Raw genomic sequence first — 26,247 nt, forward strand, 5'->3', positions numbered from 1 at the left:
AATACACAGTTACTGACTCACACTGGCGTACATGAAAATGTTAACCTGCACCCTGAGTTCAAGTTAGTTCTCAGTCCTTCTCAGCGCCCCCTTCTCAGTCTTTCCTCTCTTCATGCTTCCTGGAACAAGCAAGAAGCCACGTGGCTATCTATGGCTCCCTGCAAATGAAAAGAATCTCTCCAAAAGGGAGATTTTATAGCTTGCTCATTATAGCTAACACAAAGATTGCCTGATTCACTTTGTATGAAAGCTAAGTACTTTTCTTTTCAAATTGCTTGGAACCTTTTCCCCCCCTTCATTTTATTTCCAGTGGATGGAGACTTGTTTGCTGTAAGGCCTGGAAACTATTCATTTATTCGCAAAGCTAAGGGTCTGCAATTTACTGTAGCCTAAGTATTTTTTGGGGGGAACATTTGCTTAAAGGTGGAAGAGGGCAAATGCTAATCTAACCAAGTTTTAACGTGCTTGGAGCAATCGTCATTGTGCTGCCAGTCAGTGTAGACAATAATGAGCTTGATGGACCAGAAGTGTGACTCAGTATAAGGCAGCTTCTCTGGAAAGTGAGGAGAAAGATAGAAAGAGGAGATTCTACATTCTTTCCACCAATAAAACACAGGAAGGCTGTACTCACTGGGGAGGTACCACAGAGGGGAGAGTTTGGTTTATTGGGTCTGGCTTGTGACAAAGAGCTTGTTACAGGCACACATGACAGGGGTGAAGAAGAATGGACAAAGGGCAGGCTGGTCAACTTTCAACATAAAACAGGGCAGGGGAAGCAATGGGATGCTGCAATCAATTGTGGCTCCCAGATTTCTGCATGAATTGTAGGCAGGTAGGCGTCTTCTTTTTTATTTCCAGCGCCCACCAAGTCTGGCTTTTCCAGCACCTTTCTTGCTGCAAGGAAGAAATGTACAAGTTGTAAAATATCCACACTCACCATCTGTCTATCTATCTATCTATCTATCTATCTATCTATCTATCTATCTATCTATCATCTGTCTGTCTGTCTGTCTGTCTGTCTGTCTGTCTGTCTGTCTGTCATCTATCTATGAAGATTGACACCAAGCTCTGTGTACTGTCTGCATATATATGTATCTGAAATATAATTTGTGAGGGAAACTCAAGCTAAGAAGCCACAAGACCAAAATATGACATAACAAACTTCCAGATATGAAATGTTAAAGTTTGAGAGAATACTACAGCTGAATTTCAGCTTCCAATTGGTGCAGATCTTGAGATTTTGGTGACCTGCATTCCAGCTCTCCAAAATAGTATTTTATCTATTTATTCCAGAAAATTTATATGCTGTTTGATTGTAAAAACAACAACAACCCTCAAAGCAGTTTACATAAAGATATAACAAGAAAATCAAAAAATTGCAGCCGTACTTTAAAACATACAAAAGTTAAAATACAAATAAAATAAAAAAAATTCCTTCAGTAGCACCTTAAAGACCAACTAAGTTTTTATTTTGGTATGAGCTTTCGTGTGCATGCACACTTCTTCAGTATCTGAAGAAGTGTGCATGCACACGAAAGCTCATACCAAAATAAAAACTTAGTTGGTCTTTAAGGTGCTACTGAAGGAATTTTTTTTATTTTACTTCGATCCAGACCAACACGGCTACCTACCTGTAACCTTAAAATACAAAAACGCTGAAACAGATTAAAATGACCTCAACTTCCTAAGCATTTGGGTAAGCTTGTTTGAACAAAAATGTCCTTAGCAGATGCCAAAAAGAGGGTTTTTAAAATACATTTGATAAACCTGGCATGTGTGGACTTCATGAATTCATGCACAGTTCCACATGAACACTGGAACCTGTTTCTCAAGCCGTTTCCACACTGTGGATTCCAGTTGTGAAAATGCACAAGGCTATAAAACATGCAGTGGGTGGGTGGGTAATGGGATTTGAGGCCAGAGTAATTTGTGTGTGTGTGTTGCTGCCGGAACCAGAAGATCACTCACAATTTCTGGGCGTGGCTGATGCGGTTGTAAAGAACATTGATCTGGAAAGGAAGGGAAAACACACAACACCGAGAGAGGGAAATTGATGTTAATATCACTTTGGCACCAGGGAAAGTTCCGTATATCCAAAAGTATATTTCTTTTTCCTCCCTCCTTACCTCATACTTCTGACATTTGTATTTTTCCATCAGGTCAAATTTCTCTGATTCTAGTTGATTGATCCAGTCATGCAACTCTTTGGCTGTGTCCCTGGACAGAGAGAGGCAAATTGGATTGGGGTTTGGGGGACTTCTCTGATTAAAAAACAACAACACCCTTTATTCTGCCACCCCTCCAAAATCCCTCATGCCCCTCCCTGGCCAGACTCTCAACAGTGCCAAGAACTGTTGGTGGCCACGCCACTTTCCCTGGTCCCCTCCTTCCATGAATCTCCCTGCCATTGCTGTCAACTGATGGTGGTCCTCTGCCTCATCTTGGCTGCCAGACAGAGCTCCTCCCCGCCACTGCTGTGCCCGCTTGCTTCTCCCCTTTGGGCCAGAGCGTGAAGCACCCAAAGAAGCCAGCTGCAATGGTGAGGAGGAGGAGGAGGGGCAGGGTCAAGGGGGCTCTCCTATGAGGGACCCCTGCAAGGGACCCTTGGGGCGCCAGTCTTGCCATGCAGCTCTGCTCTGTTACCAACCTCAGCTGTTGTTCGCTTAAGTTCTCTACATTGAGCGGCTTCCTTCGCTCCGATAAGATCCGGATCTTCGTTTCACGGCCTGTCTGCCTCTTTCCACGTTTCTGCTCTGCCTAAGAGAGAGAACCCAGGTGGGAAGTGTGCGCAAAAGGGAATCACCTAGGGGAAAACTTTTTAAAACCAGGATTTTGACCCTTAATTTGAAGGCTTTTAAAGTACCATATATTCTGGCGTATAAGGCGACTCGGCGTATAAGACAACCCCCAACTTTTCCAGTTAAAATATAGAGTTTGGGATATTGTCGCCGTATAAGAAATACGGTCCGGCGTATAAGACGACCCCCGACTTTTGAGAAGATTTTCCTAGGTTAAAAAGTAGTCTTATACGCAGGAATATACAGTATTTGCGGCCTCTTTTGGTGTGGGAAGGATCTGTGAGAACTGTCTTTTATTTGCTTAAATTGCTTTTGTTTCTTAGGTTTTTATTCATAGTGTTTACTGTAACTGGGTTTTTTTTTTGTGTGTGTGGTTTTTTTTTTTTTTGGTATTTTTACTGTGTTTGCAAGCTGCTTACAAACTTTCCAGAACAATACGCAAACCAAAACACAGCTACCCTTCAAAAGTTGGCGCTCATCTGAAGTTTGCCGTTCTCCAGCCAAACAACGTTTACAAAAATGCATGTATTTGGTAAGGGAAACTGTGCACATCGGTGAATATATTGGTGAAAATAACATAAAATCCATTAGGAGAAATTTGCAGTAAAATGATGAAGAATTTCCATTGGGATCCCACCACCACCTCCAAGATTATATATATATATATGTGTGTGTGTGTGTGTGTGTGTGTGTGTGTGTGTATGAGATATGCTGCAGTGTGAAGGACCAAAATGAAGATTGGAAAAATGGGGAAAGGGAGAGAAGCAAGATGGACAGATTCTTCCATCCCTAGTTGGGAGTCCAGAAACACCTGGATCAGCTACAGATATATCTCTACCCCCGACAGACCGAATCGCAGGAAAGGGATGGTGGCTGCAATTGTGAAAAGAGCCACCTGATGGCATCGCGGTGCTATTATATATTCCGTCCCTTCCAGAAGATCAGGTGGGAAACAGATTCTCAAAGGCTTGAGAATAGTTGCAGAGGATGAACCTGCTTAGATAAGGTGGACATAAGGTTCATCCTTGGGGTTAGGGTGAAATTGGTGTCTCCAGACTGTTCAGCCCACATCTCCCTTTCCCTGTTAGAAACACCAAATACCCCCAAAACTTTAATAAAGAATGGGGAAAAAATTATAATTTATCTGGGAGACCACTGTAAGCAGATGAAAACATTAGGAGGATTGCAATAACACTTGTAATGTAGCAGATACTGTGGACAAAATGGCGTGACATGAAACATGGATTATGGAATAATATGTAGTCAAAAAGGTTGACCATTGGACCCATGGATGGGAAGGAAGGAAGTCCAGAGATTCAGAGAAATCTCTAAAGATGGATATGTATTTTGTATTGTCATAATTCTACACTTGTAAAATCAAATTAAAATTGTTTCAAAAAAGGCAAACAAATCAAAAAGGAGAAAAAAGAAACACAAAATATCCTATAGCAACACTCCCCCCCGCCCTGCAAAGCACGTTCTCTACTACCGTGTTTCTCATATTATAAGTCATGTCTTATATTAATTTTTTCCTGAAAAAAACACAGCATGGCTTATTTTCAAGGGATGTCTTATTTTTTAATTAAGTACCGGTACCGGTATCTGTACAGACCACAGACCTGCTCCCACTGGGTCTTCGCGTGCGGCAGGCAGAGGCTGCAGCCGGGTCCTGGGGCTGCGCGCGCGGCAGGCAAAGGCTGCAGCCGGGTCCTGGGGCTGCACGCGCGGAAGGCAGAAGCTGCAGCCGGGTCCTGGGGCTGCGCGCGCGGCAGGCAGGGGCTGCAGCCGGGTCCTGGGGCTGCGCGCGCGGCAGGCAGGGGCTGCAGCCGGGTCCTGGGGCTGCGCGCGCTGAGGCTGCAGCCGGGTCACGGGTGTCTGCGTGCAAAGGCTGCAGCCGGGTCCTGGGGCTGCGCGCTGAGGCTACAGCCAGGTCCCGGGTGTCCGCGCGCGGTGCGCAAAGGCTACAGCCGGGTTCTGGGGCTGCACGCTATGGCTGCAGCCAGGTCTCGGGGGTTAACGCGGCAGCAGCAACCCTTCTTTGCCACAGACCTTCTTCCACCACCCGGTACGGCTTATTTTCGAGGTATGCCTTATATTTTTTCCACCTCAGGAAAATCCTGCCATGCCTTATTTTGTAGGGATGCCTTAAAATATGAGAAACACGGTATGAAGCTATGGTTTTGCAGTGAGGAATTAGCTAGTACTGTACACCTCTAGAACAGGTCCAATTGGATGGCATGCAAGTGATTGAAATATTAGGAAGCAAAGCAAAGCAAAGACTGTGATTAGCCAAAATAGTAAATCCCTCCTTACTATTTACCTTTACCAGGTACCCGCCAAAATGAGCACCCATATTGGATAGCACTTTCTTCTTCTTGGCATCATCTTCTGCTCGTTTCTTGGCCTCCTCCTCCTCCTTCCTCATCTTCTCTTCCTGCACAGGGCAACCGTGTCGAATCCATTATCCAATGACAGAACAGGGGCAAGGAAGCTTTTTTCAGATTGAGGGTCACATCCCCAACTGGGCCGCCACCAAGCGGTCACACAACAGTGGTGGGCGGCAGCGGGGGGGGGGGGAATGTGGGCGAAGCAACCAATGTAAATCTCACCTTTTGTAGAGTGGGCTCATTTCATACTCTCCAACGTGTCACCAAGTCAAATCAGCATGTGCATCTTTCAGGACCACACTCCTGTGGGAGCCACGTGACTTGCACAAGATCATGACCCCCCAAAATGGGCATCTTTCGGTGCCCTGCTCTCGTGGGAGCCAAAAGGGCACATCCTGGAAGCTAGTAAATCTAGGATGTCCCACTTAAAGTGGGAGAGTTATTTGGTATGTCAAATGGTTTTTGTTTTAAATAGAAAAAGGTGCCGGTACCCACCATGAAGTTGTTACAGTAAGTGCCACACTTTCAACATTTGCGGGTGGGGTGCTGTGTACCCTTGGGTACTCCCAGAAAAACAGCACCGGTATGTAATTTCTATGCCCAGGCCTTATACACCCCTCTTTGCCTGTCCAGGAAACCAAGAGGGACTTCTGGAGCTCAGGCATACCGCATTTTTCGCTCCATAGGACACACCTGACCATAGCACGCACCTAGTTCTTAGAGGAGGAAAACAAGGGGAAAAAAATTGCTTTCTTGAATTGTCCTAGGCCAGGTATCCCCAAACTTCGGCCCTCCAGATGTTTTGGAATACAATTCCCATCATCCCTGACCACTGGTCCTGTTAGCTAGGGATCATGGGAGTTGTAGGCCAAAACATCTGGAGGGCCACAGTTTGGGGATGCCTGTCCTAGGCATAGCAGCCAACTCCTAGAGACCTAGGTGCCTTTGCCCCCCATTAAATACTTGAGGAAGCTTCTTTTGCAAAGAGGGGAAGCTCCATCTTTTTGAGGATCAGCTCAGAGTTGTGTAGCTTTTTTTTGCAAATGGGAAAAGCCCCGTTTTTTGGGGGGGGCAGCTCACAGTTGTGCATCTTTTTTGCAAAGGGGGGAAGCTCCATTTTTAAGGATCAGCTTAAAGTTGTTGAGCTTACCTTGCAAAGGGGGGGAAATCCTGTTTTATGGGGTTCAACTCACAGTTCTGCAGCTTCTCTAGGAAAGGGACCCATTTCTACAGTTTCCAGACAGATAATCTAATCAGCCAGTCACATGTCCTTGGCAAACAAACAGCCCCTCTCTGCAGAGAACAATTGAGGCCTGGGCAAGGGGCCTGGGCAGGGCGGGAAGGGAGCTAACTCCCTTATCTCCCTCCCCAATCTCTTGCAATCAGCTGCTGAGCGGGTTCCTTTCAGCTCATTCCCTCTTGTTAGCCTTTAACCCTTTCTTTAAAAAAAGAAAGAAAGCACGACCTGCCTTTCACCCCTGGGCAATTCGGCTCCAGGGACCACACATTCGCTCCATAAGACGCACAGAATTCCCTCTTACTTTTAAGGAGGAAAACTGTGTTAAGGAGCGAAAAATACGGTACATTCCAGCCAGGCAAAAACAGACACAGGGCATATGAAATGGAATTGGTGAGAAGTGTGGCTTGGGGAGAGTCCCCAAGGCCAGGCAGAGAACCCTGGAGGGCCGCCTTCGACTCCTGGCCTGAGGTTCCCCACCCGTGAGCTGGAATGGGAAGCTGCCAGGCGATGGCGATACTCACGGCCAGTTTGTTCTGCCGCTCCCGTTCCTTCTCAGTGCGGACCCGCTGCTGCTCAGCGCGTTCTGCCCGCCGATGTTCCTACCGAAGGACACAAGAAATGGCTCAGACCTTTGCGGTGCTCAAGGAGAAATGTGAAAGTGACTTTGCAAACAACGCCAACTACTAGGCAGGAGAAGCTTCTGAAAAGTAAGAGCTGTTCAACAACAGAACTTGGGAAATGGGAAGCTCTCCTTTGCTGGGTGGAGGTAAGCAAAGGCCAGACAGGCACCTATCTGGGATGTGGCAGTCCAAGGGTTGCCAACCCAGAGAGCGTGAATGCCGTGGTACCCGTGAAGTCTTTCTTCCCTCCTTACCCTGAATGGTCCTGTGGAACACCCTTGTCACTTGGGATAACCATGTACATATATGGCTATTTCTCTTTTTTCCAGTGCTAGGGGACCAGCACTCTTTTTGTCACACAACCTACAACATCTGAATGTCCTTCAGTAGATTCTGCAAGAGATTCAGCATTTAAGATCTTATACCTACACAGCTAACCAACCACTAGGTGGGAGCAAAGAACAGCAGTCATGGTCTGTCTTTGTCTTTTTGAGCATGCCACACTGGCTAAGGCTTGTGGGAGCTGTAGTCCAAAAACATCTGGAGAGTCCAAGGTTGGGCAAAGCTGCCCTAGAGAGAGAGAGAGATCCTAGACCTCCAAAGTGCATCCATCCCAAACATAGACTTCGCCCCTTCTTTCCAGCTGCTAACATCTGTCTCAGACTCCACCTGTTTGTAAAAGTTTGAACCTATAGGTCTTTTTTTTAAAAAGGAGCCTTTTGCAGATCTGAGCACTGTTCATATTTCCATGCGCCCAAGAAAGAGATGGCCAAATAGCTAAGCCTGGAAGAGGGGAAAATAAAATAAAAGGAGGCGGGGGAGGTCAAAAAGGTAATGAAAGGAGCGAAAGCAATAAAGGAGAGAAGGAGAAGGTAGTGGTTTAAGAAAGAGAGGATAAGCTTCCATAGAAGCCTTTTCATACTGCACAGATCTGCACACGATTCCCCTGCATATCTTGAGAGCAGGACGGGGAAACCGTGGCTCCCCCGATAGAGGTGCCCCTAAGCTCCCTTGTACCCTTGGAAGAGGAGCCTGCACACCTTGCCTGGCTACCCAGAGCAGTGAAGGAGTGGCCTGGGCAGTGTGCGGATGGGCAGACGGCACCTAGTCATTCCAAGCCAGAGTGGAGAGGCGTGATTTTCGTGTCTCCCTGTGCTTGGGACCTTGGCGGGGGCCAACATGACCAACCCCCTATGTACACCGCTGCACCCGGATCTCACCGGACTGCAGCTGTCATCACCCCTAAGCGTTGGCCTCGCTCCCTGTCGTGGTGGGAGCTGGAGGACTCCAAGAGCATATAGAGGGCCACCAGCTCCCCCACCCGTCCTTTAGACCCACACCTTGATTCTTCCATGCTGTGACTTTCTTGGCTGCATCTGTGTCAGGCTTCAGGGAATCTGATCCCACCCCCACCCCCACAGTAGGCTACCAGGAATAGACAAAACAGGGAGAGTTCTTACCAAAGTCTTTTATTCAATATTCACAGAGAGAGGCTTAGAAACGCTTAGTAAACTCCCCCTCCCCCTTCTCTCCTCAAACGTCAACAGCACCACCCAACTTACGGTGGCTGCTTAGGGCCATTTGTCTCTGAGGCCTTTGCTCTCCTACTTTCATTGCTCGCCAGGTTCTGGGAGAAGGGGGGGGTCTGGAATGCTTTCTAGTGATAACATGTCAGCCAGCTACTCCAGCTCTGCTCCCCCCCTCTCCCATTATTGCCCAACTCTGCTCTTCATCTACCTCTGAGCTGTGACCTTCCTCAAACCACTGTTGTAAATCTACTGTCTTCCTTTTCTCTGGAAGGTTTGGCGGGGGGGGGGGTCTCCACCATTCCTCCTCTGTACAGTCCCTGACAGTCTGGTACTCTGTGTATGATTTTGTCTTTCCTGTTTTTTGGTAGCCAGAACGGCTTTTCTAACTTTCTTATTCAACTGAATATTAAAAACACTATACAGTACAGCATTAAACATTAAAAACTTCCCTAAACAGGGCTGCCTTCAGGTGTTACAGTACTTATTTCCTTGACACCGGATGGGAAGGCATTCCACAGGGCAGGCACCACCACCGAGAAGGCCCTCTCCCTGGTTCTCTCACTTCTTGCAGTGAGGGAACCACCAGAAGGCCCTCGGCACTGGACCTCAGTGTCCGCGCTGAATGGTAGGGGTAGAGACGCTCCTTCAGGTATACTGGGCTGAAGCTGTTTAGGGCTTTAAAGGTCAGCACCAACACTTTGAATTGTGGCTTGGAAACATTGAAACAGACCCCTAGAATCATAGGCTTTGCAAGTGAACCTTGGAGGTTATCTCGCTCAACATCCAGCCCGCTACATGATTTGCAACACAGGATGCAGCTACACGATTCAAAGTGTGCCAATTTATATTTCGAAAGGCCATTTCCCATATGTCTGTGGAACTGGACGAATACATTTCACCCACATTTTGAAATGTCTCTTAAAAATACCTCTCAGTTCCTTATCTACACCACTGCTGGGTGAATCAACATACGCTTGCAAGTCAAGTCGCCTGTAAAGGGGCAAGCAGATCAGACCCTTCGATGTAATCTTGAAGAACAGGTTGCGTCTCTCTCTTGTATAAAAATTTGCCTTTCTGTGTAACCTTAAAAAACCTCTTCCCCCTCTGGGCAGCTTCTTAGCCGTCAGCATTTCTTATCATTGCCCCCCCCATACCCCTCCCCAACCCAGCATTTGTCTTTTAGTGCCAAACTGGACATGGCAACGAAGATCCCTGAACTGCCAGTCTCTTTAAATTTCTGAAAAAAGCAGCTATCTGTACCGATATGTTTTCTCAAGTGGAACAAATAGCAGTGGGTGGTGGGACAGGTACCAGAAAAATAACATGGAGAAAGGGTTAAAGAATACCAGTGGAATTGTTTTTCCTAATTGCAAGATGGGTGGTGGTGGTTTCATTTCAAGTGTGTGTGTGTGTGTGTGTGTGTGTGTGTGAGAGAGAGAGAGAGAGAGAGAGAGAGAGAGAGAGAGAGAGAGAATTAAAGCTCCCATTGGCTACATTCCCAAGTCACACCCAAGCTATACATTTGAAGCCCATCTGTGTCACTTAACAGTCATGTCTTCCCCAAAGAATCCTGGGAAATTTATTTACCCTTCATAGAGCTGCAATTCCCAGCATCCTTAAACAAACAACAGGGTCCAGGATTCAAGTGGGGGAAGCCATGACTGTCAAAGGCAGACATCCCCAAACTGCGACCCTCCAGATGTTTCGGCCTACAGCTCCCATGATCTCTAGCTAACAGGACCAGTGGTCGGGGAAGATGGGAATTGTAGTCCAAAACATCTGGAGGGCCAAAGTTTGGGGATGCCTGGTCAAAGGGGTGGAATAGTGCCTTAAATGTATGCCAGTGGACATTGCCTCCCATGCCTACAATTAAACAAAGGAAAAACCACTATGTGGTTGCCACGGCACCCTTAGAAGTAGATGTTGTGAGCAGGTAAACTGTTGGACTACTGACCAATTTCAAATGACCCACCCAATGCAGGGATGGGGACATCTGTGGCCCTCCAAGTGTTCTTGGACTCCCAATTCCCATCAGTCGCAACAGCATAGCCAACAGTCAGGGATAATGGGAGATGCGGTCCAAAAACATATGGAGGGTACGAAGAATTGATGCTTTTGAATTATGGTGCTGGAGGAGACTCTTGAGAGTCCCATGGACTGCAAGAAGATCAAACCTATCCATTCTTAAGGAAATCAGCCCTGAGTGCTCACTGGAAGGACAGATCCTGAAGCTGAGGCTCCAATACTTTGGCCACCTCATGAGAAGAGAAGACTCCCTGGAAAAGACCCTGATGTTGGGAAAGATTGAGGGCACTAGGAGAAGGGGACGACAGAGGTCGAGATGGTTGGACAGTGTTCTCGAAGCTACGAACATGAGTTTGACCAAACTGCTGGAGGCAGTGCAAGACAGGAGTGCCTGGCGTGCTATGGTCCATGGGGTCACGAAGAGTCGGACATGACTAAACGACTAAACAACAACAATAGAGAATGAAACTGGTGGGAGATTTATTCAGTGGTGGACAGTAATGTGAAATGAATGGGGGCCAGTCTACACACAATATACAAGTGTGTGTGTGTCTACACTGACCAGACGTTCCGCTGTTCCCAGCTACCCACAATCCTTTGCTGCCCAGAACTTACAATCCTTTAAGAACATTTTGACAGATAAGGAATAGCAGATTGTATCATTTAATGTAACAAACCAGAGGGGAAGCTGAAGGAAGTCAACGGGAAGGGTGGGTGGGAATGTGGAATGTGTGTTTGAAAATGATTTTGATATTTGTTGTTAGAAAAGAAAACTAATAAAAGCTATATACAAAAAAGAGAAAGAACTCACAATCCTTGACATGAGACCAACGAGCTCCTCCTCTTCTTTCTTCCTCTGCTCAAAGTGCACATCAATGAGGGTCTGCAGCTCCAAGAGGTCCTTCTCCATACGCTTGCGGTGGATGTCCTGTCCATCAGGCAGAGGGAGAGGTTAGCTTGAAGGGTATGAAAGCCACCCAGACCGTCCTGTGCATGTCTCTGTGGGCTGGCCTAGGGCAGACCCTTGAAAGGTATTATACGGCAGAGGAAAATTCTACTTGTTGCTGCAGGATTTCTAACAGAACAGGAGGACATTCGGTCTCGCACAGAGACAGACCACAAGTCTCCTAGTGCCTGCTTGCCCACTATCTCTAATAAGTGAAGGCTAAAGCACATGTTACACACTGCAGGCACTGTCTTTAAAAATTAAAAGCAAATATAAATGGAAGAAAGGACTGTTTAATGGTTAAATTTTCATTTCCAGCTATTTTTCCACTTAAGAACCACCTTGTTTTTCACCCATGGGGGCGGGGGGAAAGATCCGCATTATCACCAGCTCCTGTCTGTAGGTGGAGCTGCTGTTGCCACCACGTGTTTATAGTTGCTAGAAGAGCATCAGGCAACCCTAGGAACCAGGTCCCCAGTATGTCACGTGAGAACCAATTTAATTACTAAGGCTGACTGAGGAGGGCATCTGTGCTAGTTGGCTAAATGGCTGGTCTATTGGCAGAGGCTGTTTGTTTGAAAGGCTTGGGGCTATCTGGGAAGTGATGCAAAAAAGAAAAGAAAAAGTGGGGATTAAGGACACTTTAATAAAACAGAACACTCACATCGAAATCTACTCTCTCCCCCTCAGGGATTTTGGGAGGAGCCAACTGTGGAACCACCGGCCTTTGTGTGCAAATAATACAGACAAGGAACAAATAATACAGACAAGGAAATAAGAATATAGTTAATATCTGAAAATACTACTGACCTCCTCCTCCCCCCCCAAAACCCTGCCAAAAATTAATACAAATCTCTGCTACCACTTGAATTAGACATGTCAGAGCTAAAATGAATCGCTGTGATTGTGTTTTGTTTTGGGGGAAGGGGAGAGAGACTTTTTAAACTTGCGTATCAAAAAGCAGAATCTCCAAGTGCCAATTTTGTGTGGGGTTGTCTTTTTTTTCTTATAGAAGTATCAATACTTATTAAATTTATTCATCACCTTAACCCTCTCTTTGCAACGTACAGTAAAAAAGAAATGCACATCAAATAGACAAACAACTATTTAATTATTAGACTATTAGAATTTAATTGTAAAAACATCAGTGCAGTCACAACAAGCTGCTCTAGTGACCACACGAAAAGTCATAGCCTATTTATTTTTTGTAAAAAACCATCTCCTCCCAACGACATGATCACTATGAGATTAATCATCTAATCTAATCAAGCCTCCACAGAATCAACAGTTAAAAAAATAAATACAATCAAAGCCCCTCAACACTCAAAAGGTTTCACAGAAATTGCCAGGTGTCAAAAAAGTTATTTATGTATGCCACTACTGCGGCCTGTGTTTTGTTAGTCCAAAAATGGAAAACGAGAGAGGTCCCAGCTAAAGAAGAATGGCAACTTAAACTGAAGGAATATACGCAGCTTGTGGACCTAACATATAGAATAAGAGAACAAGAAGAACGTATGTTTAAAGAAGATTGGAAAATGTTTATTTAATATATGGGGGAAAATTATGTACATTTGAAAATGTGGGCGGCATTAAGATAAATTCAGCAGTGGAAATAAGATTTGATGGATGTAATAATGGAATACTGAATGGTTTAGTTTATATAAAATATGCAGGGATTTGTGTTAAGCAAAATGAACCATGGAAAGAGAAGAAGGGATGTCATTGATATTGAATATTCTAAAATGTAAAACAGAAAATTTAATAAAAATTATAGTGGTGGTGGGGGTGGGAAACTCTCAAAAGGTTTCGGGGCCTTTTAAAAACTAGACATTCTAGGCAGTGATTCAATAATTACTGCCTTCCCTCACCGTGATGATAACACCATGGGCAGAAAACCCTCTTGACTTTCAGCCTGTCATGTCACTTACAAAGACGCAGGAGGGGGGAGGGGAATGGCGGCAACTCTGCTTTTGTGTACACACTGCTTCTTCCGCCCTCCAGCGAGAACGTCAGCATCCAATGGTCCTGTGGTCAATGAATTTCTGCGGAAGAGGCACCTTATACCTGTTGCTTACCTGGGCCTGGGGCGTTCTTCCTCTGCGAGAAACAGAAGGCAAAGAATGGTCATTAACAGACGCGGAACAAACCGTCAATGGGCTGTACAAAGATAGCCAGCTCCAAAAACTCTGGAGGGCAGGAGGAGGGGTTGGGGAGCTGGTGTCTGTCGGTAGAGGCTGAGAAAGGCTTCTGCGTGAAACCCTGCAGAGATGCTGTCACTCAACAAGTGTACACAGTAAGGAGCTAGAGAGACCAACAGGCTGACTTGGTGTAATAAGGTAGCTTCTTAGATCCCTGTGGTTGTCAGCAAGGCACTGTCTCTGGGGCCCTCCCTGCTTCCAAGAATTAGATGCCCACACTGAGAATTCAATCGTTCTGCCTCCAGCTGTCCTGCGTGCCCCTCTGCAAAGTGATGGCCTCAACAAATCTGGGCAATCCTTCCCCCCAAAAGCTCAATAAGTCTGGGCAATCTCCCACCATATTCTTAATTAGGAGTCTCCCCCCAAAACACGGGGGCGTGTTATACATGGAAAAATATGGTATACCGGTATCTGACTGCAGGTCAATTTGAAAGTTATAGATTGTTGTTGAACTGGAGGAAATGAAGAATGTAATACCAAAATTGTGTCGTGACGAAGGAGTTGATGCATGGCAGTGGGGTTACTGCTGGCATCCCCAAACTGTGGCCCTCCAGATATTTTGGCCTACAACTCCCATGATCCCTAGCTAACAGGACCAGTGGTCAGGGATGATGGGAATTGTAGTCCAAAACATCTGGAGGGCCGAAGTTTGGGGATGCCTGGTCTAAAACATCAATTGAAATATCTACAGCAGACAAACAGCAACCCATCGAAGAGTATAGTAGGTCTCTTTGCCTATCGATCCATCTGTAACTCTGAGGATGACACTTGATGTAGCTGGTGGACTATAGTCCACAGAGGCTGATGCCAACCTTCCCCATCCTGGTGCCCTCCCAACATTTTGCACTAGGACTCTCATCAGCCCCACCCAGCATGAGATGGGTCTAAAACAGCCTCCCCAAATTATTCATGATGTTTGGTGGTTGTGAAATGGAGGTGGGGGGCAATGGTTGTGGGTTTTTTTTTTTTTTTAGGGAGGAGTAAGGTGAAATTCTCCAACAGTTCTCAGAAAACTCTTCTGAGACATGTCCGTCTCATTTAATTTTGAATGGAACTCTGCTGTTAGTTCATATGGTTGGGTGAAGGGAGCAAAGGGCTAAGAGAGTGAAGTCCATTGCTTTCTTCAAAGATATTAAAATGATATCAAACCATAATACAACTAGTTTAGGGTTGCCGTACATGTGGACATACCCAGAATACTGCAGTTGAAAGCAGGAAAATCCGGACAGGTATGCAACCCATGTCGGCATACGCATCTGGCCAATAATAATAATAATAATAATAATAATAATTCTCAACAACTTTTGTGTCCGTATTTTCACTTTTTGAAATATGGCAACCCTAAACTAGATCCAAAGTTGCACCCAAAATTCAGGAATGGTGAATTTTTTTCACAGAACCCAAAATTGGGGAGTATTCTCATCCAGGGGAGTTTATTTATTTATCCACAGTGGTGCCTCGCTAGACGAATTTAACTCGTTCCACGGGTCTTTTCTTATAACGAAAAATTCGTCTAACGAATCCCATAGGAATGCATTGAAATTTTTTTGCCCATAGGAACACATTAATTGAATTTCAATGCATTCCTATGGGAAACCGTGATTCGCTAGATGAATTTTTCATAAAACGAATTCGTCTAGTGAGGCAACTTCCGCTCGAAAAATCATTTCGTTAAGCGTAAATTTTGTTAAGCAGGGCATTCATTAAGCAAGGCACCACTGTATTCATTCATTTATTCATTTATGAATCTATTCATTTACTCATGATGTTCTCCAATGGTTCAGGAGGAGCTAAAAAAAGAAAGTCAACTGCCACAAACTTTGTCTTTTGAGAAATTTTGGCTCAACCCTAGCTAAAAGCAGAACGCTTTTACAACAGGTAAATATTCCAGGGTCAGCCTGGAGGAATCCAACTGAAATTTCAGGGCTGTTGGCAGGTGAGTCCAGACAGACACCAGACAGAAGACGGTTTTCACGATCATGGTCACAGGCATGTCCATAGGTACTGGAAAATATCTTTTACCCACACCTGGGCTCAGATATGTTGCTTCCCTTATAGACATGATGGGGGTACACATGTTCTCAACACAGATACATAGAGAAAACACATGACTTGCATGTATCCAGAACATGTGTGGCACACGGACAATACCAGAGGCCTGTAGATATATCTCCACAAAATATATCAACAAGGCATATTTTGTTAGGAACCCGTGCACATCCTCCTGTTTTGAGGGGTGTGGATGGCTGGGGAGATAACTTCTTGGGAGTCGGAAATACATCACGGGAGCTGCCAGAGGTGTGTGCGTATGTAAATAAAGTAGGCCGTTAAATTTATCTCAGAAAGGTGGTGCACTCGGCACCACACTCAGGCCAAGCCTACTACGCATACATGAGGCAGAGCTTTTGGCCTAGTATTTCATGCGAGAAGGGCGAAAAGAAAACACACTCAAAGATTGAGGGCAGAAGGTTGGCTAGGGTTGCCAGACTCAATAGAGGACAGGACTTCTGTGCTTTTAATTGCCCTGCTCCCTTTTGAGTCTGGAAACCTTAAAGAGAAACCAGCAGACCCTTTGCTTGGAAATTAAACAAAGGGTCTGCTGGTTTCTCTTTAAGGTTTCCAGACTCAAAAGAGAGCAGGGCAATTAAAGGCACAGAAGTCCTGTCCTCTATTGAGTCTGGCAACCTTAGAGCCTAGCCTTAATTTAGACCAGGGGTCAGCAAACTTTTTCAGCAGGGGGCCTTTCCACTGTCCCTCAAACCTTGTGGGGGGCCGGACTACATTTTGAAGAAAAATATGAACGAATTCCTATGTCCCACAAATAACCCAGAGATGCATTTTAAATAAAAGGACACATTCTACTCATGTAAAAAATGCTGATTCCAGGACCGTCCGCGGGCCGGATTGAGAAGGCGAATGGGGCGCATCCAGCCCACGGGCCTTAGTCTGGGGACCCCTAATTTAGACAAAGTGCCCCAGGTCTTTTTCCTTCTCTTTTGTAAAACCTTGTGGCAACTTGTAAAAGCACCAGAGCTCGCCACATTCTCCTGACAGTGTTTCCTGGACCAGAACACCCATGAGAAAAATGTCCTCGGATATTCTTGGGTAAAAAACAACAACCCTATAGCTGCCTCTGTGGGTGTCATATGGCAGAGAGCAGTTCTCATTTATGAATGCTCCCCTACATTAACAACTCTTTCCAAGTAAGACAGACAGACTAACAAACAAACAAACAACAGCTAGTACAACTGGACCTCTTCGGGCCTGGTGTCTTAGCTGCATAATGGCAGATAAGTGTTTCTGTAGGGGAGCACTCAAAAGCAACTCTTCACCCACATCAGGAATGAGGAATCTATGTTGTTGGACTGCAACATCCCTCAGCCCCAGCCAGCAGCACAGTCAATAGCCAGGGATGATGGGGGTTGTGCTCCAACATCATCGGAGAGTCACAGGTTTCCTAGTATCTAAGCTATAGCCTGTTCTATCACCTCATCATGTGTAGAGCGGGGCATAAGTGACCGTGTGTTTATGCTCTCTATCCCGCCATTTGCCTGAGGTTGTGTGGCCCAGCTCTGCCCATCACCAGGCTGTGACATGCCAGATTTTGCTGGAGAGGAGGGGAAGTAACATTTTGACTTGGCCCCTCCTGGTTATGTGTCCCCCCACCCCCACCCCCAAAAGGAAGAATGGAGTGAAGAAGAAAGATACCTGGCTCAGCAGCCTGCTCAGGTTCGTCAGCCACTGCAAACAACATATATCACAGGGGTCAGGAGGACGGGGAGCACAGATGGAGCAAGGATGAGGTGGAGCAAGGAGAGAGAGGGAAGTTGCAGGGTAGAGACCCAATGAATGAGAGAAATGAAAAGGCAGATCAATCCATCTATAGCAGAGGTGAGGAAGCTCTAGTCTTCCACACATTGGTGGACTCCAATTCCCATCATCCTTGGCCATGCTGACTATGGCTGATAGGCTTTGAAGTCCAACAATTTCTGGCAGGCCAAAGGTTCCCAACCCCTGATCTACAGGATGTGGATAAAAATGAGAGGGAAATGTCATTAAAATAAAAAAAGACATTAGCCAAGGGGGAAAGAGGAGATATGTAGGCCACTTCTCTCCATTCAAACTGAGAGTAATATTGTTTGTTTGGCCTTAGCGATGTTCCCATGTAGCAAAATCTGAATGGCTACCCACGGTCACATTTTGTACTTTATGTGACCCCTGATTGGTATCGTGATGCCCTCATTCTTTCTCTGCTTCTTCCCCACAATGGGTACCTTCTAATAATAAAAAACGACAAGAAGAAGAATGGGAGTGTAATAAAAAAAAATTAAGGTTATATATATATATATATATATATATATATATATATATATATATATAATAAATGTTCATAAATGTACCAAGCAAACACACGCATAAAAATATAAACCACACATCTGGAGCAGCACAGTCCTGAAATCATTTTGACTCCCAAACTGACCAAATGTTTCTCTGCAAGGAGGGAGGGGGTGAGGGAACCTTCCCATTGTCTCAGGAATTACGTGATTACCATCTGAAAGGAATGGACAGACTACCAGAAAAGGCAATTAGATAGATAAGGCATTATCAGATAACCTGACAGACAGGAAAACAACAACATTCAAATTTCTGTTGTAGACCGCCTTTTCTGTGATGTAGGTGTGATGTATCTGGGGGGTGGTCTTGGGCTACACCCCTTCTGTGATCTATGTATGAGGTTTCTGGGGGTGGTCTTGGACTCCAGGGCGGGTAATTTAAAATGTCTATATAAGGGCAGGCACACCTTTGTGCTGGGTCCTCCTCCTCTCTCCTGCCTGTGAGGGGAGCACCCTGTTGCAACAGTTCAATAAAGATCAGGCTTACTAGCTGCTTTGCTTCTCAATATTCTCTGGTTGGCCTCGGTGTTATTTTCTCCTACTGATGGAGAACCTACAATGGACTCTATAAGGGCTCTTGTGTCCTCCATAAGGGAATAAGGGAAGATTTTGTTTACAACAGGAGCCATTTCCCAAGAGGCACAAAAATATCGAAAAGAACCATTTACACTTCATGGCTCAGCTTCCATTTAGAATAATACATGACCCTCAGAACTGTTTCCAGGTGCACAGGGATTGGTACCAGAGGACAAAAAATTGAAGGGGAAAAATAATGCTTGGTTATAACTGGAAGGCAAAATTAGCCGCCGCCATCAAGCATTGTCGCCTGGTTAAGCAAATGGGTTGAAAAAGGGAGGAAAGGAAAGAAAGACGTTAGGAGGTGGAATCCAGATCGTAAAAAAGAAAAGAAAACAGCATTGGACCCAGTTATGAGACAGAGTATTGCACATATGTCAGGGGCTGGGAAGAATGGTGGAGACTGCCTCCCCATCCTGACACTTCCAGGTAGGAGGAGGAAGAGGAAGACAGTCTAGATTTACAACAGTGGTTTGTGGGAGGTCACAGCTCAGAGGCAGATGAGGGGGAAAGTTGGGGAATAATGGCAGAGGAGGAGCAGGCAGAGCCGGAGCAGCAGCTGGGTGACACGTTGTCACTAGAAAGCATTCCAGACCCACCACCTCCCAGAACCTGGCGAGCCTTAAAAGTAGGAGAGCAAAGAGCTCAAAGACAGAGGGCACTTAGCAGCACCCCTAGAGGAGGTGATGATGATGACAAATGAGGAAGTGAGAGAGAAGGGGAGTGGAGATTCAATCGTGACAACGCCATTATCCAAGAGGCTGGGTTCTATAGCCTCTCTCTGTAAAGTTTGAAATAAAAAAGGGCTGTAAGAAACTTTTCCTTGTCTTTATACTTTCCTGGGCAACCAGCCGGGAGCTGCTGACAGCATCCTGACAACATGCGACACTCAAAAAAGTGGCCTGTGAATTTCATAACAATAAGGGAGGCTGAGCTCTTGTGAATCATCCCAGGCTGAAAACCAGAAGGGAGAAAATTTGTGAATGACAGCAGGCAAAACTTTCTGGCACGGGGGAGAGAAACCAGACTCCCTGCGTTCACACAGGCCCCCTTTTCCAATTGAAGCAACCCCATTCTCCTCCCAGAGAAATGGAGCCCTGACCCCAACTTTTCTGAATCTTAGTCTCTAACATTTGGAGCCACCATGGGGGTCAGGAGCATTCTTGGTTCTCCACTAAGTAACTCTGTGAGAGTGCCTTAGACCTAAAATCAAACAAAACAGAGGATGCTCAGTAGGAAGAGTAGGGAGGGAATAGACGTGTGATATCACCTCACCTTCTTCTTCAGCTTGTTCCTCTTCTTCAAGAAAGAGAGAGAGAGAGAGAGAGAGAGAGAGAAAGAGAGAGAGAGACCAAAGAAAGAGAGAGTGAGACAGAGGGAGGTTATCAGTTTGGCAAGGGTGGTGTCAACAGATATGGGATATTGGTTGCTGATTACTGCAAGTTAAGGGAATGCTTTGGGAACAAGGTCTGAGTGGGAGGATGGCCTGCCCTGTAAGACATTCTGCTGGAGGAAAAAGTTCTTACAAACAAGCAAATTTACACACACACACACACACGAGAGTTCTGGAAAGAAGGAGATTTTCACTTCTTGCTCTGCAAAAAAAAATATCAATCTAAGGCAGGCATCCCCAAACTTCGGCCCTCCAGATGTTTTGGACTACAATTCCTATCTTCCCCGACCACTGGTCCTGTTAGCTAGGGATCATGGAGGGCCGCAGTTTGGGGATGCCTGATCTAAGGGCACTTCCAGACATGGAACCCAGCATTCATCATGATTTGTTTGCAGGGAGATTAGATGAAGTTGACTGTTTAATGAGCATTCATTCTGATTTTTATTTTTTTATTTTTTTGTGGGAAGGTTAGATGACATTGCACCTCCGTCGGTGTGGGTTTCAATTCTGGTTGCTGAGAGAAGGCTGGGCAAACTGGTTATGGCAGAGGCAGGCAGAGAGGAACCTGGAGGAGCAGAGATAAAACCTTGTCTGTTTGTTTATTTTTTTTAAAAAAAGAATGAATTGGAAAAGCGGGGGGGGGGGGGGGGAGAGATGCTACTCAGATGAATTATATCCTCCCCGTCCCCACCCACATAGCTGTGCAATGCCATGTGTGGCTTACAAGGGAAGAACAATGAATGGATAGTGTTAAGAACTGCCTGCCTGGAAGCACCCTAGGAATGCCATCAGGAAAGACAAACAAATCTGTTGATAAGCAGATGCCAGTATATTAAAAAATATGTAGTACCTTTTTAAAAATAATAATACAAAAACGAAACATCCACAGCCAGAAAAGATTCTGGAACAGATCACAACTGATCATGAGTATTAATGGATGACTTAGAAATCTCTTACCTTCCTGCTGCTCCCTGGTGTGTGGGAAACGGGGTTGGCAGGGAAAGAGAAGGAGAGAAAGCAATGGAGACATATATTAATGTGTCCTTGACATTGAACTGTGGGCACATCTCAACACCATACTGTTAAATAGTCATGAAACAATTGTGAAATGTACTTTTGGATGTTATTCAGACTAACATATGCATTTTTATGCACATTTTACCCTGGTACGTGCATTTTTGTACGCATTACTTGGCGTTGCAAAATCCAAAGGGTGACTATGTTTTAGTTCACATGTTGTTTTGGAAAAGGGCTGTGGGTGGCGCTGTGGTATAAACCACTGAGCCTCTTGGGCTTGCTGATTGGAAGGTCAGTGGTTCGAATCCGCATGACGGGGTGAGCTCCTGTTTCTCTGTCCCAGCTCCTGCCTACCTAGCAATTTGAAAGCACACCAGTGCAAGTAGATAAATAGGTACCGCTGTGGTGGGAAGGTAAACGGCGTTTCTGTGCGCTCTGGCACTCGTCACGGTGTCCTGTTGCACCAGAAGTGGTTTAGTCATGCTGGCCACATGACCCAGAAGGCTGTCTGTGGACAAACACCGGCTCTCTCGGCCTGAAAGCGAGATGAGAGCCACAACCCCATAGTCACCTTTGACTGGACTTAACCATCCAGGGGTCCTTTACCTTTACCTACCTTGTTTTGGAAAGTGTGAATTCACTAGGTTCACTTTTAAATGAGAGCTGAATCAGATTTCTCCCACATCCTCAGTGATTGGGGTATCAACGCATGACTTTCATTCCATGGGCAGCCCAGGCTGGCTGTATTCAATTCTTTATGCAGCATTTATGGCCTGTTAAATGCGGACATCCTCTCGCCCGCCCCCGAAGTCAAGCTGGTTGTTGTGAGGTGTGATCAAAATCTCTGCTGAAGTCTTCCGACACAGTTTGAAAATGTGTGTCCACTTCACCTTGTAATTGCAGGTGAAGCTTCTTCTCTTACTCATGAAGAATTTCTCATAGATCTTCAGAGCAAATGGGGCACTGCCCCACCAACCCTGGCCTGACCTCACCCAGCTTCCGCTTGCCTACTTTCCTACCTACAATCAGTCTAGGGAGTGGCACTGCTATGGACTTCCTCCTCCTCCTCCTCCTCCTCCTCCTCCTCCTCCTCCTCCTCCTCCTCCTCCTCCTCTGTTTCAGTGTTGCCTTGCAGAACTCAGCAGGGAGGGACATGGGGCAAAATTTTAATTGGTTGCTCTGCCTGTCATTCAGCCTGCATTCAGACATGGCATAGCCCTGGGAAGTACAGTAATAGGAAGACTGCAGGAGGAGCAAAGCAGCTGTGATAACTGCTCCAGGAGCTCACAGGTTTGCTTGTTCAAACTAAGACATGGTGTGGCTTAGTGTGATCTCTGATCTGCTTTTAATCCTAAAATACACTTGGGGGGGGGAGCGCCTAAAGTCTAAAATAACATTTTGGTACTTTATTTGAGCCAAGAACTATATCACAGGACTTGGAGAATTGAAAAATCTGAAGGATAATTCTGTTCCAATCTGTGTATTAATGCAGGATGTACAAATCATGCTGTTTATCTTAACAATTATTATTATTATTTATTGAATTTATATACCGCCCTGTACCTGGAGGTCTCAGGGCAGTTCACAGAACAAAATCAAAATATAAAACCACAAAATATATAATCAAAACGAAAACAACAGCAACCCAATAACCCCCGCCCCCCCGAAACCCCACATTTTAAAAGGGCATAGGATGTCAATCAAAACAACCAAAGGAACGTTTTTGCCTGGCGCCTAAAGGTGTATAATGAAGGTGCCAGATGAACTTCCCTGGGGAGAGCATTCCACAGACAGGGAGCCACTGCAGAGAAGACCCGTTCTCGTGTTGCCACCCTGCGGACCTCTTGGGGAGGAAGCACATGAAGGAGGGCCTCAGAAGATGATCTTGGTGTCTAGGTAGGTTCACATGGAAAGAGGCGGTTTTTTAGGTATTGTGGTCCTGGGCCATTTAAGGCTTTATAAATCAAAACCAGCGCTTTGAATTGGATTGAAATTGAATTAGCACTGGAAACTAATTGGTAGCCAGTGCAGTCAGATCAGGAGGGGTGTAATATGCTCAAACCGTCTTGCTCCTGGTGAGCAACCTGGCTGCCGAATTGTGCACTAGCTGATGTTTCCAAACCGTCAATGAATTAACAATGAAGTCCAAATGAAATTCTTATCCACCCCTAACCCCAACTTGTGTGCATTCTTAATTACACATGGGTAACCGCAGTCTGGATATTACTTACTCCTCGTACTCGGCTTCCTCATCAGACATGGTGGTGGTTATTGGGTTTCACCTGGAAGGGAAGAAAGAATCTCATTGGTTTGGTCGGGGCAGGGGATGCACTGTGGGGTTAAATTTCAGAAACTCTTCAGCAATGACAGCAGGGGAACTAAATAAAGAGCTAAATATGGCTACCTTTGATTGGGTCAGCTGGAGGTTCCGTCCCCCTTCTCAACACAGGGGCTTATCTTCAGAGGTACCCAACCAGGGCAAAAATTAAATAGGAGATGATGGCACGGAGCAAAGGTCATTCCAGATGGAATTAGGATGGGCCATTCATTCCAGCCCCTTCCCCGGCAGTTCTCCAGGGAGCCCGATCCTAATTCCATCTGGAATCCCTTTCCCTTTTATGGTACGAACTGCAGGCAGGGGCAATGGACAGACAAAGAAGGATTGTGACAAAAGGCTGGAGCAGGTGGGGTATGTTAGGGGCAAGGTTAGGGGCGAGAATAGTTCCAAGCCTTCCATCACTATCTATTTATAACCATTGTCATTGCATGGCTCAGTGTGGAAGGGAACAAAAGGTATTCCCCTTGTAGGAAGCAGTGGCTCCCATTAGGGATCCTGGTGGGGGTGGATTTAGGGTTGTGCAAGTGGGTTCTGAGCTGGGGGGCTGGGCACCGTCTTAGAGCCCGGTAAGCAAGGTGCTGGATTTTGGGAAGGAGGCGTGAGGCCCTGACGTGATATCCTCCTCCCTCCTCCCCGAAGCCTAGTTAGCGCCTTTCCAGCTGCAAAGCCACCGCAAGCATTGATGCGAGTACAGTGCTATAATCTCGCTTTCTAGCCAAAGCTGAAACATTGTACCAGCAGGAAGTGATCTGATGCAAAGATATCGCCGCACACATCCATGCCTAAAGGTGTGTAACTGTTTAACCCCAATGGCTTCACTCCAAAGTAAACCTGTCGGTGTGATAAGGGAGTTTCGTGCCACATATTCAAAACCAGGCTGGCGTGAGGTGTCTGGAGCTCAAGCAACTACGTGGTTCAGGGACGGGGGAATGTTGTGGCCCTACAGATGCTGCTGAACTGCTCTTCCCATTATCCCAGACCACTGGCCATGCTAGCAGGGACTGGAGGACAACAATATCTGCAAGTCCAGCAGCTCTCCATCCTTGGCCTAGTTCCAAACGTATAATGGCTGGTGAAGACTCCCATCCTTCGGTTGACTGGCAATGAGGCTTCTAGACTTTGGATTCCCCTACGACTGTCATGGGAAACCAGCAAGTGAAACAGGAAACACCTTTTACAAAGAGGATCCTCTTCTTGTTGGGTTTGTGCAGTGGATGTTTAAGATCAGTAGGGACTTGCCTGTCTCCCTGGCATTTGCCACACAAAATGAACGTGCCAATCACCCAGCAGAGCATTACAACTTCCCTGTAACATTCCAGTATTTGATGCTGTAAAATCGGCAGACGGTGAGACCCGATGGACTTTGAGACACCCTCCTCTGTGATTCTGTGTGTAGTGTTCTTGTTGGACTACAATTCCCATCATCCCTGAACTCTGGCCATGCTGGCTGCGAGTTGGGGAGCTTGGGGAAGGCAATATAGCCTTGGCTCCCTCTTAAACCAGCTGGATAATGGCTAGAGCAGGGCATCTAAGAAGTATAGATGCTGATCAGGTCTGTATTCACCTCAGCCTTCTAGGAAAGAGATGGCTGGGTCATGGCAGAGGCCACAAACTCACCAGTGTGCCTTTGGCTAGTGAAAAAGGCAGATGCACAAACCAATCCTAAGCAGGTTGACTCAGAAGCAAGCCCCAATGGTCAGGGATGATGGGAACTGTAGTTGATCTGGAGGGCTGCAGGTCCCCCATCCCCGCTTACTGGAATATGAGCTCACCACTGAGGTATATTTGCAGTTAGCTTCAGACAAAAGACAATCCTTTTTTGGGGAGAGGGGTACAGCAGATAATTTATTTATATAAATCACAAGATGCAGGAATACCATTCGTCCAGGTATCTTAAAAAGAAAAAGAAAAGAGGATTGGGCAAAATTCATGGTTCATCCCAAACGGAAGCTCCATGTAAAGAGGCAGTGTCAGCCTGTACAGCAGATAGCCGGGCACACAAATGGGGAATGCCAATGTGTGGTGCTTGGGAGTGCCCAGAGGCACTTAGCAGGCAGCCATTGAAAGCAGAACTCTGGATTAGATTGGCCTTAGCATCATCCAACGAGACAATTCTTTTTTGTGTTTTTATGTGCCAAGGAATAGCTGGTCCATGTGGTATGCATGCCCCATGCCTTCCCAAAGCCTCAGTTCTCGGGTTTCTTTTCACAGAAGGCATGGCAATTAAACTACTTCATGTTTACAGGCCACACGACGAGCTCCTTTGTGCAAACTGGCTCAAGTCACCGCCTCTCAACCTCAAGTTCCCTTACTTGTATAATGGATGTCAACAATAACATATTTCACAGGATTGTTGTGAGAGCAAACATGTGTAAGGTTGGAAAAGCTATTTACAACTTCTGAGGGGGCAGCTGGGTAACAGACAATCTGAACCCAAGACATTTTGGCACCTGAGGAAGAAAAATCCACGTGGTGCTTTGAATTGTGTGTGTGTGTGTGTGTGTGTGTGTGTGTGTGTGTGTGTATGTGTTGAATTAATTTCATATGATCAACAAAACAAAAATACAACATTCAAAAACACAAGTATTTAGAAATTAATGGCCCTTCAAAGGTACCTCACATACTCCCCCCCCCACCCCCGAGGCAACTACATGGCAGGGCAGGCCCCAATATGAGAGTAAACAGGAGATGGTGCTGAGAGGATTACTTAGGATCGGTTGGTGATCAATTTGGAATGCAAACAAGTTGCTTTTCTAGTTGGTTGGTTGGTTGGTTTATAGCATGGC

At 45.9% G+C, this 26,247-nt stretch overlaps 1 protein-coding gene across 2 annotated transcripts in view; it reads right to left on the reverse strand.

Annotated features, from left to right (window-relative positions):
* Positions 1-627: 627 nt before the first annotated feature.
* TNNT1 (troponin T1, slow skeletal type) overlaps positions 628-26,247 on the reverse strand; it is a 119,563-nt gene continuing 93,943 nt past the window's right edge. Inside the window, exons 2-12 of one of the 2 annotated variants that reach the window (XM_060281635.1) lie at positions 19,989-20,016; positions 17,452-17,484; positions 13,621-13,642; positions 12,210-12,270; positions 11,411-11,527; positions 6,947-7,024; positions 5,119-5,232; positions 2,648-2,757; positions 2,127-2,217; positions 1,969-2,009; positions 628-894 (exon numbers count right to left, since the gene is read on the reverse strand). In XM_060281635.1, coding sequence (XP_060137618.1) covers positions 849-894; positions 1,969-2,009; positions 2,127-2,217; positions 2,648-2,757; positions 5,119-5,232; positions 6,947-7,024; positions 11,411-11,509 — 579 coding nt within the window. In that variant the 5' untranslated portion in view covers positions 11,510-11,527; positions 12,210-12,270; positions 13,621-13,642; positions 17,452-17,484; positions 19,989-20,016 and the 3' untranslated portion in view covers positions 628-848. Of the gene's footprint in view, positions 895-1,968; positions 2,010-2,126; positions 2,218-2,647; positions 2,758-5,118; positions 5,233-6,946; positions 7,025-11,410; positions 11,528-12,209; positions 12,271-13,620; positions 13,643-17,451; positions 17,485-19,988; positions 20,017-26,247 lie in introns of those variants that run through there. The other variant, XM_035135968.2, reaches the window with a different exon arrangement.

This window comes from Zootoca vivipara, chromosome 13 (assembly GCF_963506605.1).
Source record: "Zootoca vivipara chromosome 13, rZooViv1.1, whole genome shotgun sequence".
NCBI lineage: Eukaryota > Metazoa > Chordata > Lepidosauria > Squamata > Lacertidae > Zootoca > Zootoca vivipara.